Here is a 17,824-nt window from a genome sequence, read left to right on the forward strand (position 1 = left end):
ATGTGCCAGGACATCACAGAGTCAGTTCCAGTTGAGTGGCTCATGCCCCTCGAGCCAGTAGCACCCCGGTGGATGGGAGCCTTCACACGACTGGAGGTTCTCATCTCAGTCAGGGCCTGCTCAGAGATTGTCCCAGCTCATTTCTTCAAGCTTCAGGGTGTGGGACACCTTCATCGAGTTGCAGTAGAGGCCCCACAGGTAGCAGAGTGCTTTTTTTAGAGGATCCGAGTAGTGGGCATCTCTGGGAGGACCGTTGTCATAGACCCTGACCCAGCAGCTCTTGAGACTGGACACTGGAGGCTGTGGGCTTTGGAGTGTTGTCCACTTTCACGAGTACAGTGGGACCTCGTGAGTGGTTATGGAGAGATCCTTCTCTTCTGCAGACTACCCAGGAGTCCTGTTCTTTCAGTACACTGTTCGACTGGGACGTCATATACTAGAAGCACAGAGAGAGGCCCGCCCTGCTACAACACCTCATTGGTAGGAGGAGGGGCTCACAGATGAGTTCTTGGCAGTTTTTTAGGAGAGGTTGTGGGACTCCAGACAGCCAAGGCGAGTCACCTTGTTTCGGTGGCTGGTCACACACAGAGCTACAACAGCTGGGAGTTGGCTAGTGCATAGTGGTCTCTCGGCCGCATGTGCAGCTTGTGACCACCTTATGGAGAGTCAGCGTCACTGTCTTTGGGACTGTCCCTCGGCCTAGCACGTGTGGCTACAAAGTTATGTGGCTCATGCCTGCTCTCTCCACGGCTCGACAGTACACTTGGGGAGCAGCGGCTTGGTCCACCCTCTCAGGCCCGACACTTTAGTTTGAGCTATCTTCCACCAGCAGGATGATAGTGATGCAGGAGGGGCGACCTACACTCCAACCTGCTACAGAGCTTACTCCATAGGAGTGGTGTAGTGAGAGAGAGGAGTGTTGGGAGCTCATCAGTGGCCTGGCACTCTGGTTCATCTGGCGGGCCCACTGCTTCCGAATCTGGCTCACCCTGTGCCACCAGCAGAGACTATTTGTGACTTCTGGCTAGAGCTGATCCACACTCTCAGAGGACAGTTCGAGGGACTATAGGGCAGCTCCGACCGCATGCGGGAGCGCAAAGAGGCTTTCCTTTGACTCTACCGTCCTGGGCCTTTCTACTCCATGGTCTAGGGTGTACTCCGATGGCACTACCGACCACCTGTGTGGCTTTTCCCTCCCCCCCATTTCTTGATTTAGCCCCATTGTATATATGATGGGTTTTTCATTGGGAGAGTCTCCCACCATGGTTGTTGTATCCCTCTCTTGAAGAGGTGGTTGTAGCCCTATGGGCAGTTTTAGTAACTAATAGAAGGATCTTTCACTCGGAAAAAAAAAAGAGAAGTGCATCCCCCTTTACCATGAGACGTTGTATACCTTGGCCAATGCACATCTTTAAATCATGAAGTAGTGTGTCATACTCTGCTTCATTGTTGCTAGCTGATCTCGGTAGATCGATCTTCTCTTTCATGTCCTTCTTAATTTTCTTGGCAAAAGTTTTATTGTACGTGTAAGGACATTGTCTACGTGGTCTCGTATCACTCTTAAGGGAAATTGTGTGTTGATAGATCTCAGGATCTATCCCCTTTAGATCTTTGTATGACCATGTAAATACATTTTTGTATCGTTTGAGCGTATCTATGAGAACTTGCTTTCCTTCATCAGTAAGGTTCGTGGCAATGTATGTCAATTTTGGTTCCTCGATAGCTCTACTAAGTTGATGCATTTAGCGTTTTCAAGACCATCATATGAAGTTCCTGGTTCCTTGGGATTTTATTTGGATTTTTGCACCACAATTTTCCTATCTTGAATGATATACTTCTCATAGTGGGAAGGTGCATCGAATTTATCATCATTTGATTCCTCATCAGTTTCCATCTTTGTTGTCCCGGCCTACTTACCTCTAGACCTAGATGGTGCATCATCTTTTCACTCATGATGCATATTTGCGCGCCACCATCTATGTAGACGTTTGAGATTTGTTGCCCCTTGATGTGGCAGACTTCCTTGAAGGCTCGTTTCAGTTCATTGTGTTTGATTTTGCGCTCTATTTTGGACAACTTAATGGATTTTTTTGTTTTTCTTTCTTTTTTTGGTTTTTTTGTGTTTGCCTTCTTCAATTTTGTTTTGGTTAGGTTTCATGTATCTCTTTGATATCCTGTCCTTGAGGCAGTCAATTGCTTCTACTAACCTTAAGTACTACATTGTTTCAGTTAACAGAAGTAATGAGTCCTTGTTGTGCTTGTCTCGGTTGTTTTTGCGTTTATCTTGATATCTACATTATCTTCGAGGATTTTGGTTTGGGAAATCATAGTAGATTACTCGTCGATCCTTTTGTTTGATGCTTTGACTTGAGCTACTAGACAGCTCGTCATCCATGTTAGCCTCTAGCATCTTATCAGTCGAGTCTTGGAAATCTTCTTCATCCGTTTGGTCAAGATCTCTTACAGAGATTTCATCCACTATGTGTCGGCACTCTGCAACCCCGTCGTTGTCAGGGACTTCCCCCTTTGACTTTGGAGTTAGGCTGACACCCGTCATCTGGAATGGAATGATATCATACCCTTCCTCATCACAGAATTTGGTGAGGGTCACCTTGTTTACACAAACATCAAGAGTGGCTAGTATTTGTTGCCATCCAAAAGGTTCAAACATCTCTTCTGGGAAAGGCATGCCTCGTCTTGTCCAATCCTATCAAAAGTGCAATTTTCCCTTTTTAGACTTCCACCTTTTGAAGCTTCTCTTGCCCACTAGTGATCTTTGTTCTGTAGCCAAGCTAGTATTCCTCCTTCCTGGTCAGTTGTGGAATGCAAGTCTTCTCCTGGGGTTATTTCTATGTCTCATAACTATGATCTGTGACACTAATTTTCGTAGTGACATCCTTCTTTCTTAGATAGATATAGTCGTAACCCCAATCTTGCACCATTTTGAGTTGGTGCATAAATGGTCTTCCCAATATGATGTCAAAGTTGCTGCTCTCATCGAAATTCATAATAGAAAAAGTGTGTTCATATGCAATGCCACAAGAGGTTACCACAATCTGCTCCAAGATGCCAATGGGTCTCTGTAGATACCCCTCTGCCAATTGAAGTTTTATTCTTGGCTTTTGAAGATCAGGTTTTTCCCATTTTTTCCACATTGCTTTGGTAGCTATGGCTATTCCAGCACCACTATCCAATATTGCTATCGACTTGACCTCTTTGTACTCCATCGGCAGGGTAGTATTTCCTTCTTTACCTTCACAATAATCCCCTACCTTGTTTACCGGTACTACCTCATGTTTAGTTTGTTTCAAGGGTTGTGTCTTTAGGAATTACCGGCCCTATTTTTTCCAAAATTTTCCCGACCTCATCCCAAAGATGCGATATGACATGCAATAGTTGTGATAGAGTCAATGTAAATGGATAGGGAATGACATCAGCTCGTGAAGAGCTTTAGTATCCATCATCTTAGGATTGGCTTTCCATTGAGATGGTACTTTCCTTACCTCCGATCGAGTTTCATGGTTACCAGTAAATCAAGGTAAAGTCTTCAATGACTGCACTTTACTGTCTTCCAGTATCATTGTACCTGCATCGCCATACAATGATCTAATGTCGTTTGGGTAGAGCTCATGCTCCAGGTGGATTTTTGGAATGGGAGCTAACACAAGTGTGGCATTTACATCTTTCCTATTCTTGATCTATTTCCATAGCTCTTGAAGCCATTGTTCTTCTACTTGTGGAACTGGCAGTGGTACTTGAGAATACGTTTGATCAGTTGTATTGGCTATCACCCTCGTATCCAATGGTGTTTTGTCTACAGGATCTGGTAGGTTATTCTTTTCAATTCCTTGCCCCTCTAGCTCTTGAATCTTTTCTCAGATTATTACCTCAATTTTTGGATCCATAGGAACTGATGGTTCCATAAGCGCTTGAGCGGCTTGGATGAGCTCCTTGCACATCTTTAGCCTCTCTTTCTCATAGATTGGATGAGGGTACGTTAACCACCTATCCTCTTGGGTTTAGTTAGGTTTTAGTCTTGCCTCGTAAGCTTTTAAAAATGCATCCAAAGGTTCGAACACCTTGTCTACCAAGATCGACCCTCCTGATGGTAGATCCGATGGTTTTTTTATCTCGTTGTTTCCCTTAAGGTCTCTTTCCCTTTAAAGTTTTTCCTCTATTTTCAGTAATTTGGTTTCCAATGCCGTTCTTTCCTTTTCTCTTTTGGCTTTCATCTTGTCTCATTTTTCCTGCTAGGATTTCCTAGGGGTTCGGACAGACAAGTTTTTTATCTATGTTTGGCTGGCTGAGACATCCTTGCTGCCTCATGTGCTTGACCTCTAGTGTCTGCATTTATCGTAATGTTCAGTTCTATTTCTGATCCACGTGAGCTTGGCACAATCCCCTTTTTGTTCATGGTTGCTTTTCCTTTGTTTTCAGGGTTTTTGACACAATGTGGAATGAGATGGTCGAGCGTGCATCCATCACAGAATCCAAAAAGTTTCAGCCATTCTCCTTTGTTTGGACAAACTCTTGCCCAATGATCACCACCACATTCATAGTATGGTTCTACAGGTGGTGGAGAGGTTGTGCTATGTATGAGGGTTTGGACATATCTCAAGAATTATCCAGGGACTATGTCCCTTTGGAGCATATGCATTCCCATCAAATCCCCTCTCATAAGTATTGTCTGATTCTTCCTGGTATGAGACTACTTGGCCATACTCTAATCAGAAGTTGGTTCTATTGGTTGAGAAATCCTTACCATAGCCCTATTTTCTTGGGGTAAGAGAGGTTGATGTTCCAACACATGTTGAGCTTTTTTATGCCCTAAGATTGCGTTATTTGGCCCTACTTGGTACCTTGGAGGGGGCGAAAGTTGTTGTCCTCCATGTGGTCCATATTGTCTCTCTCTAACATAGTTCCAATTATAGAAACATCCGTGAGTTTCATGGTTTGCCCATTTTTGTTCGCTAGCACACCACTTCAGTATTCGCTGTGCATTTACTCCTAGCCTTTGTTGAAGGTTGCACCACTTGGTTGGATGATCTCCTCCACAAGTGTGGCATTTTTGGGTGGGCGGTTGTCATGTGTTTGGGTTCGTCCTGTTTCCTTTGTTTATCCTCTTGATCACTTCATCGATCATTTGATCAACGTCCGGCACAGTTGGGTTTTGCCCTCCCAATTTTGTCGTGGACTCACTAGTGGTTGAAGAGGTGCTACTTGTCCCCTGATCTATGTCTTCAATCACCTCCCCATATGCCTTACAGTTATCTACCAGATACAACGCCTCTTTTGTGTCTTGCTCAAAAGTTACACATGCCTTCAAGTGCACGTCCTTTTTGAGCGTGTCATTTTGCAATCCTTCTATGAAAAGGAATGATAGTCTTTCATCCTGAGGTAGTTCTCAAGGAGGGCATCTTTATATGTACTGCCTGAAACAAAGTGATGCTTCCTTCACTTTCTCTTTTTCCTTTTGCCTACATGCATAGATCTAGGAGAGTGTTATGCTTGATCCCCCTTTTTGAAAATTCCTCAGCAAATTATTGGAGAAGTTTCTCAATACTTGGGAATTTCAAGTTGTTTAACGGTTGGAACCAAGTCAAGGCGGTACCTTCTAATGTCAACCCAAAACCTTCATATTGAGTGTGGAAATTAGTTACCTGTTCTGCTCTTAACACTTCTTTGATGATTGACACATGGGCATACGGATCTCCAAATCCATTATACTTTTTGGGTACGCATTTTTCCACCTGAGATGGTGTCATACGTCTGGCCTTTGCAACCATTTTAACAACACCTAGTCCACGTGGTGTGACTTCTCTAGGTTTATAATCTCTTCTTGGTACTACAAGTGGTATCCTATCCACTATACATTTGTCAAGTCGATCTCATGTAATAGTCGGAGGGATTCTAGTGGTGTAAGTGATGGCAGGAATAATACTGCCCCATGTGTGTTCATGGAAGCCCCAGACGCAGTTGATCCTAAAGGTTTTGTTTTTGGGACTCGTTCATGTCCATAAGAATCCTCCACCCTGGTTCTCAAGGGGCTCACATGTACAGTCTCGGGTCTGGTGTGAGTAGTCGTGGTTTTTACCTCTTCAGGATTTACATAGTATCGGTGGAGTGGTCCTCCAAAATATGTATATCTCTCTAATTCCTTACGAAACATTTGATAGTAGTTTCGGCCATACTTGTCTATTATGACCACTTGAATACTTCTCCCCTCCGTGTATGTATAAAAATACAAGTTTTTTTGGTCTGTCGGTTCTTTGATGCGGGGCTCGTCACATCTATAATAGAGTGTTTGTTCTCCATTATTGAACTTATAAATCCCCACATACCTGTTGTCTGTATTAAGGCGCTCTGACTCATTGGTGCGTCTGAGTACCGGGTTTTGTTTCTCCATTTTGGGTGGTTCATCAGCCAGCTCATTATCTACCTTGTCCTTGGTGCCAGTCATTCCCCATTTATCCAAAATAAAAGGGTTATGAACCACCAGGTACATTATTCCCTCTCGATCTAAATATCTATCTCCGTCATAGTCAACATCTATAAGGTCTCTGAACTTGCTCGGCTTCTTTTCCAACTGAACCTAGTAGCGGTCCATTCCATCCGTATAGATTTTGGCCTTAAGCACATTTTCAAATTGAAACTTCATATACAATAATTTTACATCAAATGCACGCTAAGAAGGACCTGCACCCATCGAAGTTGTTCCCTTAGGGTTTGACTTATTAGAATCTTCAGTCATGAGGTTGTATGATCTCTCAGACGAAGTGTCAGAGAAACTCTCCTCTAAAATGGGTTCCAAAGGTGGCAGTGGTCTCTAATTCACGCATTCTTTTTTCCAGTCATTACTCTTTTGATCAAAGATGCTGGGATTCCTATTCTGGTACAATCTTCTTGATCACAAATTCATGAAGAATTGGTAGTACAAAATCCAAACCGAGTTACCTAATTCAATAGTTTGAATCTCCCGTTTGATCTTGCTTGTTGGGTAGTATCCTCTAGTACGTGCAACCTGTCAAGAATTTTCTTGATACCTGTGAGCTTACAACTGTTCTTGTTCATTCTTGCTTTTAATCGACAAAACTTAGCTAGGTTTTTTTTTCAGTAGCACACAATTCCTTACACAATCTCAACAATTCGGGTCCAAATTCAATTTTGAAAGAACCACCAGGTTACTGTGGACTAGCTCTTTGTGTGGTACAATTTTGTCTCTGTTCTGACTCAGAGGTACATGGATCGCGATCCATGTTGAGAAGCCAAACAAACTTTTGTTGCTGCCATCAGGTTTAGCATGATTAAGAGGTCTTATGGTATCAATATTTTTAGAAAGAACCTCTGGACAATTACAATCCTGCTGTCCATGATGCATGATTGTCAGTTGCTGCAGACTCACATGTGTGGTATTTCGACAGTGGTGCTACAAAGCACATTACCTCACATCGTGAGTTGTTTAGCTCTCTCGAGTCTGTCCCTCATGCGAATTCTATCACTTGTGCCAACAATGCCTCTTATCCAGTTCAGGGAGTTGGAAAGATTGTGCTTACTACTGCAAATGCCAGTTCCTTCCCACTTGTTGATGCACTTTATGTACCTGGGATCAAGAAGAATCTCTTGTCTGTATCCGCACTTGCTAGACTTGGACTTGTACTCAAATTTGTGGATGACAGATGTACAATTCATGATCTCATTGGCATGCACGTTTTGGTCATCTGAATTTTGCCAGTTTGCTGCGTTTGCAGAAATCTGATATGGTTGCTTCTTTGCCGCCTCTTGAAGCACTTGTCAAACATGTTTGTGAAGGTTGTATTTTCGGTAAGATGCAGCGTTCTAGGTTTCCAAAGGATGGCTCAGTTTGGGCCACATGCAGGTTGCAGCTTGTGCTAGTGATGTTTGTGGGTCCATGAAAACTCCGTCCTTGGGCAATTACCTGTACTTTGTGACTTTCATTGATGATTACTCCAGGCATGCATGGGTATTTTCGCTTAAAGCGAAGTCCGAAGTTTTTATGTGCTTCAAACAATTTTTGGCTATGGTTGAAAATGTCTCGAAATGTACTATGGGCACCCTCCGTTCCGATCGAGGGGGGGAGTATATGTCTCATGAATTTAATGCATTTTTGGCTAGTCGTGGGATAAAACACCAATGTACAGTGCCTTATACACCTCAGCAAAATGGTGTTGCTGAGAGGAAAAACAGGTCACTTACAAAAATGGCACGATGTATGGTCAAAAGTCAAGCTTTGCCGCATTCTTTTTGGCTTGAGGCCATCATGTGTGCCACTTGTACTTAACAGGTGTCCTACAAAATCTTTGCAATCTATTACTCCATTATGAAGAATGACAATAGAAAGCCTTCTATTGAGCACATGCGTGTTTTTGGCTGTTTGGCATATGCTTTGGTGCCACAAGTGCAGCGCAGAAAATTGGATGATAAGGCTGTCAAATGTATTTTTGTTGGTTATAGTGCTGAAAGCAAAGGTTACAGGTTGTATCATCCGCAAACAAAACGTATTCTAGTTTCACGGGATGTAGTGTTTGTGGAAGATTCTGTTCAGCCCTTTCTGTCATGTACTAGAGACAGTAATGTAAGATCACAGGACATTTATGACACTTTTTTGCCTCTTTTCAGTGGTGGAAATACGAATGTAAGTTCCAATGAGGCAAATGTACAGCCTATGGGGGTTTCTGAAAATGTTATAGATCAGCCTATTACTGATGCATATGTACATGATGTACTTGATGAGGAAAGGGCTGAAAATGAGCAGGCTAGAGGTATGCCAAAATGGCTGGTGCACACTTTGCGTGACAGTAAATTGGATGCACCTTTGTCTAGTCGTACTTGTTCAGGCTCTTGCCATGCATCTTATGCATCAGATTGTTATGCTTTGGATGTGTCTAGTTTACATGATGTTGAGGAACCTCTATCTTTTGATGAAGCACAGAATTCAGAAAATTGGATGGCTGCTATGCAATCGGAATATGATGCAATTATAGAAAATGACACATGGACTTTATGTGATTTGCCTCCTAACAAAAAGGCCATTGGTACGAAGTGGGTTTACAAGTTGAAACGCAACCGGATGGTGAGATCGATCGCCATAAGGCTCGACTTGTTGCAAAGGGTTATGCACAGCAAAAAGGCATAGATTATGAAGAGATTTTTTCTCCCACTTGTCGTATGACTATTATGGGTTTTCTATGTGCATTGGCAGCTCATTTTGGTTGGGATGTACATCAATCAGACATTGTTACTGCTTTCTTGAATGGTGACATATTTGAGGAAGTTTATGTAACGCAGCCTCGCGGTTTTGTCATAAAAGGACAAGAGCACAAAGTCTGCAGATGTAAGAAGGCTTTTTATGGGTTGAAGCAATCTCCTCGTGCTTGGTATGAGAAAGATGACACTCATTTGGTTAAATGAGGCTTTCGTAACAGTCGAACAGAAAGTACATTGTATGTAAAGCGTGAGGGTGATGTACTTCTCATTGTGGTTCTTTATGTTGATGATTTGATGATCACTGGACCAAACGAGAGACATATTGCTGAATTTAAGGCTGATTTGAATGCTACTTTCAAGGTGAAAGATTTGGGGCTGTTGCATCATTACTTGGGTATACAGTTTAAGCAGTGTGATGGTGGTATTGCCTTGTGTCAGAAAAGTTACATAGAGAGATTGCTATGTAAGTTTGGACTTGAGGATTGCATACCTATTGCCTCTCCCATGGAAATAGGTTTGAAGTTAAGTCTACATGATGCTGGCGATCCTGCTGATGTCACTCTTTAACAAATTGCTGTTGGCTGCCTCATTTATGTATGCAACACGAGGCCAGATATTCAGTTTGCAGTCTCACAGGTCAGCAGATTTATGCATAGCCCAAGGTCTAAGCATTGGCAGGCTGTCAAGAGGATTTTCCGCTACCTTAGTGGCACTTTACAGCTTGGCTTGTTTTATCCCAAGGGGGGATCATTGCCACCAGACTTACATGCTTTTTCGGACTCAGATTGGGCTCGTTGTTTTGACACGCGAGTGTCCACAAGTGGTTTTTGTTTCATGCTTGGCAGTTCATGTATATCATATTTCAGCAAGAAACAACCTACTGTGGCCACTTCGAGTTGTGAGGCTGAGTACAGGGTAGTTTTCACAGCTACGGTTGAGTGTGTATGGCTCAGACGCCTTATGGCTGATTTGGGTGTTGGACAGGACACTGCCAACACTATCTACACTGACAGTCAGAGTGCATTGGCAGTTGCGAGGAACCCAGTTTTTCATGCTCGCACAAAGCACATTGAGGTCCATTACCACTATGTCAGGGAGGCTCTCAGCAGGAGAGATCAGCTTGGCTTATATGCCAACACAGGACAACCTTGCAGATCTTTTAACAAAGGCATTGTCTCGTGAGAAGCTTGAAGCTTTCCGCAAAGCGTTGGCCTTACTCCCCTTTGTGGACTGATCATGTCCTCACGACATGGCACTTCCCTTTACTCATGTGCCAACTCTCATTCACCGCATCACTTCAAGGGGGATTCGTTAGCATATACATGTGGTAGTGATGTGTGTGAACACACTAGGACCGCCAGGGCATTTTTTTCCTCTTTAGGAGTTTTTTTCCCCCGTGAATTGTATATACGCCCATCACTCTAGGGCTATCTATCTTTCCATTGCACACTAAGTAACACTCTCTATTGTGTGCCTTGAGCTTCCTTCGTCTTCTCCAAGATGTGTGCATTTCTCTGCAACCCTAATTCCAACATGCATAAGCGTGTGTAGATACCGTCTATGTAGACAGAATCAGTCTTTGAAGTAAAAGTGTATCAGGTATGTGAAGGTGTTTGTGCCAATCGAGCTGTGCTGAAATGGAATGAGACGATAAAGGTGAGGAAAGCATGATCTGCTGCTACCCCAACATGCATGGGCCAAACTGTAAATTCTTGAATAGAGGGTATAAAACTGGGCTTCCAAAACATAATCCACTCTGTCGGCCCCATGTGTATGAGGAAAACAAGTGAACCCACTCAATGATGGAAATCTCTATGAGAGAGAGAGAGAGAGAGAGAGAGAGACATGGCAAAACATTTAACTCATAGAAATTTCATAAGAAAACACATTTTTCTATATCTATCGATCTATTTGCACTAAATTACTAGATAGAAAATTTGTAGCTATGAGTTACTATATACTAATCACTTACATTAAATTACTAGAGAGCAAATGTGTAGCAATTATTACTATGCAGGAAATGTTGCACCGGCCATGGGATGATATTTACTAGGTGGCAATTGGTCTAAAACTCCTTGTGCTAGCTAAAGCTACTCTCACTAGAAGGGCCACAGATGCTACAAAGTTGGGATTAGAAGTTGGAAAGATGTTTGCAAAGATGAAAAATGGCTAACTAAGGCTGAATTTCTCGGACGATACCAAATTTCAAAAGGATATGGAGATTACATTTTCGGGATAATGTTTACAACTCAACAGGGTCTCAAACGAGTATGGACCTCTCTGCGGTAGCAAAATTAAACTCCAAACGGAATATTTATGGGAATTCCCACCAAGATTCAAATGCTTGTGGGCTTACCCTTTATCAAGCAGAGTTGTCTCATGTGGTTAATCCTTCATTAGGGGTTATGGGCATGTGCTAAGGTCAAAAAGTTTGGTATTTCTGGGGGGCTTTACTGCAGGTGTCATTTAATTGAGTTATTTTTTCAAAAAGAAAAATAAAAGAATAGCTTGATTAATTACGCATTAAATTAGTGAATATGGTAACAAAAGTTTCTACTGGTACGTTAATTCATAATGTTCATTATAGGCAAAAACAGACGTTAAAGATATCAGCAACAATGTTATTATAGGCATGCCAACAATGTTTCCTCTGGATCTGCTTCTAACAGTTGTGTGTGTGTGTGTGTGTGTGTGTGTGAGAGAGAGAGAGAGAGAGAGAGAGAGAGAGAGAGAGCTGAGAGCTTATGTAAACTGTTGTCGTTTGCAGGTGTTGTCTCAATTAACCAGCTGGAATGAAAAAATGGATGACATTAAATGATAATGAGCTAGTGCAAACAAAAGGAGATTAAAGCTAGTGCTAATCTTCACATGTAAATTTCTAATATGTCAAATCAATGTTCAGGTCTTAACTCTATCCTCATTTCCTAAAAGTTGATGTTCTTGAGACCGCGAAGATCTAGATGTCCACAAAACGTTACGATACTCGATACTCGTACATCTCTGATCTGCAAATCTCTGTTCTTCGTTTATAAGTCTCCGCCTCCGCATGCTCTTCATGTCCTAAATTGATCATATCCGTTGTGACAACAGAGGTGCCATACCAGCAAGTCATGGCAGTAATTGGAAGTGAATATTGCGAAGGGAGGGACGTGCGCCTGAGTCAATATATGGAATTCGAGGGTCAAAATTAGGCGAAGATGATCAAATTCCAAGAAGGAAATTAAAGCTGGCTCCTAAGAAAAATGCAGCATGTAACTGACCTGCCATCGAACTAGCTGTGCCTGGCCGGGTATATGGATTCGCAGCTGGTCGCAGAGGGCGCTGTACACGCGAACGCTGAGCAAAATACTTGGTGCGAAGAGCCGCGCTCAACTTCCGAACCTGCAGTTCTAATCAGTCGGTAATTGTAAGGAAGGGGGAAAACGATGCCAATCAAAAGCGACCTTGATCAAATAATTAACAAGCGCTGCTGGCAATTAGCCTAAATTATAATATAATAGGTTGCATCACAGGATAGCAGCTTGTAAGGACCTGTCCGTCAGATAATTTTTGATTGATCACCCTTCGATAGTCGGCATCATAGTTCGAGGAGATGCCTGCACCGTCGAATTCACTTTCCGTCAGTGGGAGATTGTAGGCCTTGTAAAAACGAAAACGTATCTGCCATCATTACAGCGAATGTGAGATGAGATTCAGACGTGGTCAACAACATGAATACTAATTTTCAGTACCTGAACTGGATATTGGCCGCCAAAGGGCTGATTGTAAGCTGGTCGCGGATTTAAGTAACCATCTGATATTGCTTCATATATTCCTTCCACAGTCTTCAGATCATGGTTAAACAAGAAAAGTTTCGCCCCTTCCTTCACTCTTTTTGCGAGTTCCTGCTTGGTCTTATGAAGACCGAAGACCTTCTCCCTAAAGCATTCGTGCTTGGTTTGATTATTGCAGATAAGGATGAAGCCAGCAACGGGACGATATAGATATTGAGCCTGCATTTGGAGCGCCATGTTGTCCCTGTTCTGGTGATCAGTGACGGCCTCGAGCTTGCACCAACTTAGCTAGGCCTCTCCTAGTTTACCTTTTTCGTGGATTTCTTCCTCGCCAGACCTTTTCGCTGCAGATCTTTCTGAGCCAGATTATCCTGCTTTGATGATTCCTCAGAATCACGAGTTTTAATAAAGAGGAGAGCTGACCAGGTTAATGTGATCTAGATTAATCAACATGCATTCATGGATTTGCAATTCTTCAATGCAATATGCAAGGCTATAAAACTATATATACGCTAGCTGGAAGAGAGCGAATAAATCGTAGAAGAAGAACTATATTGCATGCTAGCATTACATTAACGCTAAGAAGTCGGAATCGTAGCAGACGATCAAAATAACCAAGGGCTTATTTAAATCGCTGAGAAGCAGGCTATGCTCTAACGAAACAGGAGAATGGCTAGGATCGTTTAAAGCTGCCTGGCACAATTGCAGAGAAGTAAATACACAGAAACAGTATGGCTATGGCAGACAAGCTCGCACAGAACTAAGTAGAGCCACTGCTTAGAAGTGATCAGCTATGTTTGCTTTAATTTGAGTTTGAACGGAAGGGCAACACTTCATTATTGCGATAGGTTGAAAATAGGCAGCTATGGCAGACTTGCTGGCACGACAGGAGATCAGCATCTGCAAGTCATGCAGCTATATATGGAAAGGCATGAATAAGAAGACGGTGGATATACCTGCTGATCGGCGATGGCGAAGACGTGAAATTGGCGGCACCACGAAGAAGAGAGTCAAATTGGCAAACCAACAAAGGCCCGCTCGATTTTAAAGAGGAGCAACGAAGACCCAGCTGGGGCAGGTCCGTCGTCCTTCGTGGCAGCCACAATGCCAACACTCGTTTTAACTCGGGCGGACAATGTGTGTGGTCAATCGCCGTCTTAGACTTCTTCTTACCAATAAAAAGTGGGTATTAATTCCAGCTTTCACACCCTATGCTGTGAAACCCAATTTTTATAGCAAAAAAATATGAATTTTTATGTAGAAGCCATGTTTTCACTTCTATGTATTAACTTTTATGCTCGTATTTTACACTGATGTTCTTTTTAATCAATTAAAGTTCCAAAACTCCATGTAAATTTGATATTTTCACTCTCAAATATTATTCATACCCTTGTACTTTACATTAAGATTTTTTCTTTATGACTCATTTCTAACGGTACCTATAATTTTTGCAACATTGAAAACATTTCTATAGGTGATACAAGTATAAATCTTTTACAATCTAACATATTGTCAACATATAGCATGCAACTTCTAAATTTTCTGCTATAATTTTTTTGTCGAGAAATTTCTCCATACAAAAAGTAAAAGTCCTTTTCGATCATAATTTTTTTCACTTTAAAAATTTTCACACGTATAATGTCTATGATGGTAAGATATTACACGCAAACCAACGTACATGCGCGCACAACAAGTTCAAGAACCTTCTCCAATTGCAAAATTTAGTGGAAAAATCGAGATTCGCACCTAGTGAGTGAGAAAACGACATGTTCACACGTGCGACCTTGAGAATTTTGAGCGTAAAACGTAACTTTTCGAGTGAAAAAAATTATGTTTCTATCTCTTGGAACAGTACTCACAATGCCTTGACTGTTCCAAAACTTAGCGGAAAATTAGTCCACATTCAATACATTCCAAAAATGAAAAGCAACTTTTCTATTCAAAAACAATTATTTCTCACTCTTGGAACATTACGTATACTCACGGCATTGACGTGATTGTTCTAATACTTAGTCATAGCATTCACAACCCAAAGATCATTTTTTCTATGGATTTTAAAAAAAATTATTGTGAATTTTTTTTACCCGCTGCAAAATTCTGTGATGAAGTGTGAAAATGAGTTGGGAAAACGCCCTTTTTCTCAACTAGTGAAAAAGTCTGAAACTTGTAGTGTAAACGAATGTCTTCATTCGAATACTAAGGAATGTCGAATTGGCATCACTAATTATTAAAGAATATCAAATTTGTGCTTTTTAAAATTGTACTCTTCATGATGTGCAATATGTAAGAACTAAAAATCACAATAACCAACATAATCGATTCAGAGGAATCTCATTCTGTGATAGTCGCAAAAAATACAATAATATTGTGGTGTGTGGCCGGACGGCTCGAGTATGAACCTACTTGTAACTACCTCTCATGTTAACACTAGAATGGTAACCTAATAGGACATAAAAGTGTCCTTTCAGGGTTTTGGGAAAAAATTCCAAAACCACAGCAGATCCACTCATTTTGAAAAATCCTTTCATGAGCTTATAGTTCAATAACTACTACATATGGAAAAAATGAGAAACTTGTAATTTTTCTCATCCCTTGGTCACTACAAGCCTCCAAAGTTGATGGACTAGTGTATTTTGCCCAAAACAGCAATTTCTTACGGTTGATTGCATATAAATAAGAGTGGAGATTTTTGTAGGACATGAGATAAAATGCCCTGTTAACTTCAATGGGTTGGTGACCAAAACATATGGTTGCTTTTACCTCACTAAGTTTTTTTTGGCCAAAAAAATGGGTACAAAAAAGTTGCATTTTTGCCATTCTGCTGACCTATCATCAAAGTTTCTATAGTCATGTTCAATACAGATACTATATACATGTTTTCTTAGTTCCCTTTGGGCCTCTGGATTCAAAAGGAGCCATGGAGCATGTCAAAATGATAATGGATCTCTTACAATTGGAACCTTGGGGGCAATGATAAAGTGCTAAATACAGCAAACATGAAAAAACTGGGTTTAGCATTATGACCTCTAGAAACCCATAGAAACTACTCAATATCTAGCCAAGTTTGTAGTCTATGATTAGATATGATTACTACCTACAAAATACACACAATTGGCCTAAGAAACTAGCAATATTGAGAAAGTTATACTTGCTACTCTAAAATGTATCGCATTCTTTAGCAATCAAAAAACTCAACTATCATCATATACTATGCTATATAGCATATTAGGTCCCCCAAAACTCAAGGAAGATTAGCTTTATGTTATACATTACACTTGCACAATCAAAATTGAATTTGGATATCAAGAAAGCCACCAAAAAAATCATAAAAGTGCTAATTTTGGTTAAAAAACAGGATTATGCAATTCTTGTAAATTGGTCATAACTTTCAATTTTAACACTTAGCTCTCCCTACAAGCATCAAAACATGTTGATAACTATGAAGGCCTAACCTCTAGCCATCTAAACCTCACAAACATGAAGTTTAGAGTGGTATAGTTGCCAAAAATAAAAAAAAAACCAAAAACATGACCCTTTTTTTCACACAGTTTAGGTTCAAAAATGTTGTGCAAGAGTAAGGTTAATGGTGAGATCGATACTCAAAAAAAAATGCTAAGTTTTTTTTAGCTCATAAGGCAACTTTGTGGATATATAGCACCTAAAAATTCATTTTCATACTCTTCAAATAATTCAAGCAAAATGGTCACTTAACAGGACACAAAAGTGTCCAAGGACATAAAAGTGTCCTGTTACCATTCTAGTGTTAATATAAGGAGCTGCTCTCGGATGATGCAAGAGGCAAGCCGTGTTTGGTCATGTCCTCCCGTGCACTTTACATTGGTGGAGGAGACGAGCAAGGGTTAGTTTTAACAACCCTTTCTTGGTTTTCTTGGCGGATCTCTAGGGCAGCGATGGCTTTCCTGCTTGATATTGGGTAGAGAGAGAGAGAGAGAAAGAGAGAGAGAGAGGACTAAGTGGGGTATATTTTCATAGACCCCTACTCTCTCACCCATGTCGCCAGCCCTGATTCCTCCTGCTGATCGTTTTCACTTTGCTGGTGTGTGGAGCACCAATTCCTAACGGTGCGTATCAGCCCTTCTCTTTTGCTGATTCAATGTTGTGAACGGTGCATTTCGATGGCGGGCAAGAAAAGCAAGATAAAGCAGGTTCATGTGAAAACTCCATTCTCATCGCCAAAGCATTGTCCTTCACACACAGCATTAAACAGAACACTCCGTTATGAGTCGTGACTCCTCTTCTGCCTGAGGACGCCTGTGCGAGGCCTTGAAAGACATGAAGAGAAAAGTCGCCACACACACTGGCATGTCTCTAACCTTTGTGGAGCTTGTAGCCACTTCCCCTCCTGTGGTTTTGCTACCCGTCCTCCTATCCTCGCCTCGTAGCCCCTCTGCTCTCCTACATCGGCGGATGCACCAACACAGCTACACTTTGTCGCATCTTTTCTCTTCTTCAAAAACAAGGAGGTCTTCCATAGAGGCCGCAACCTCATGTTCAGATGCAGAGACGGTCATGGAAACCTCGACATTTGATGCGGCACACTCAATAGAGAATCCAATATGTTGCAATGTACCATTTCCATCATGCAGTATGTTGAATTAGCAACCATCACCGTACGCCCTATGCTCATGTCATGCAAACCTGTACCAGAACCCTTCTTGAACAAAGCAGTAGAATGAAGTTTTATGCAAAGAGGCAAAAAGTCAGATCAAAGGACTAGCACACATGTTGATGCATTTGGATTTTTGTGAGTGTTTTTTGCAACAACCTACACTCAACGGACTCTATGCAACCCATCCTCTGGGGAT

The 17,824-nt window shown here is 41.6% G+C and overlaps 1 protein-coding gene across 1 annotated transcript; it reads right to left on the reverse strand.

The window, feature by feature from the left end:
• Positions 1-12,077: 12,077 nt before the first annotated feature.
• On the reverse strand, positions 12,078-17,523 carry LOC147442886 (uncharacterized). Its single transcript, XM_086529733.1, has 7 exons — positions 17,333-17,523; positions 13,955-14,086; positions 13,307-13,369; positions 12,957-13,242; positions 12,757-12,885; positions 12,486-12,606; positions 12,078-12,380 (listed from the first exon to the last, which is right to left on the reverse strand). Exons 1-7 carry the CDS (start codon positions 17,506-17,508, stop codon positions 12,334-12,336), a joined length of 954 nt encoding a protein of 317 aa, XP_086385859.1. The 5' UTR covers positions 17,509-17,523; the 3' UTR covers positions 12,078-12,333.
• Positions 17,524-17,824: the final 301 nt, after the last annotated feature.

This window comes from Adiantum capillus-veneris, chromosome 14 (assembly GCF_014529385.1).
Source record: "Adiantum capillus-veneris isolate H3 chromosome 14, ASM1452938v2, whole genome shotgun sequence".
In the NCBI taxonomy this organism is placed as follows: domain Eukaryota; kingdom Viridiplantae; phylum Streptophyta; class Polypodiopsida; order Polypodiales; family Pteridaceae; genus Adiantum; species Adiantum capillus-veneris.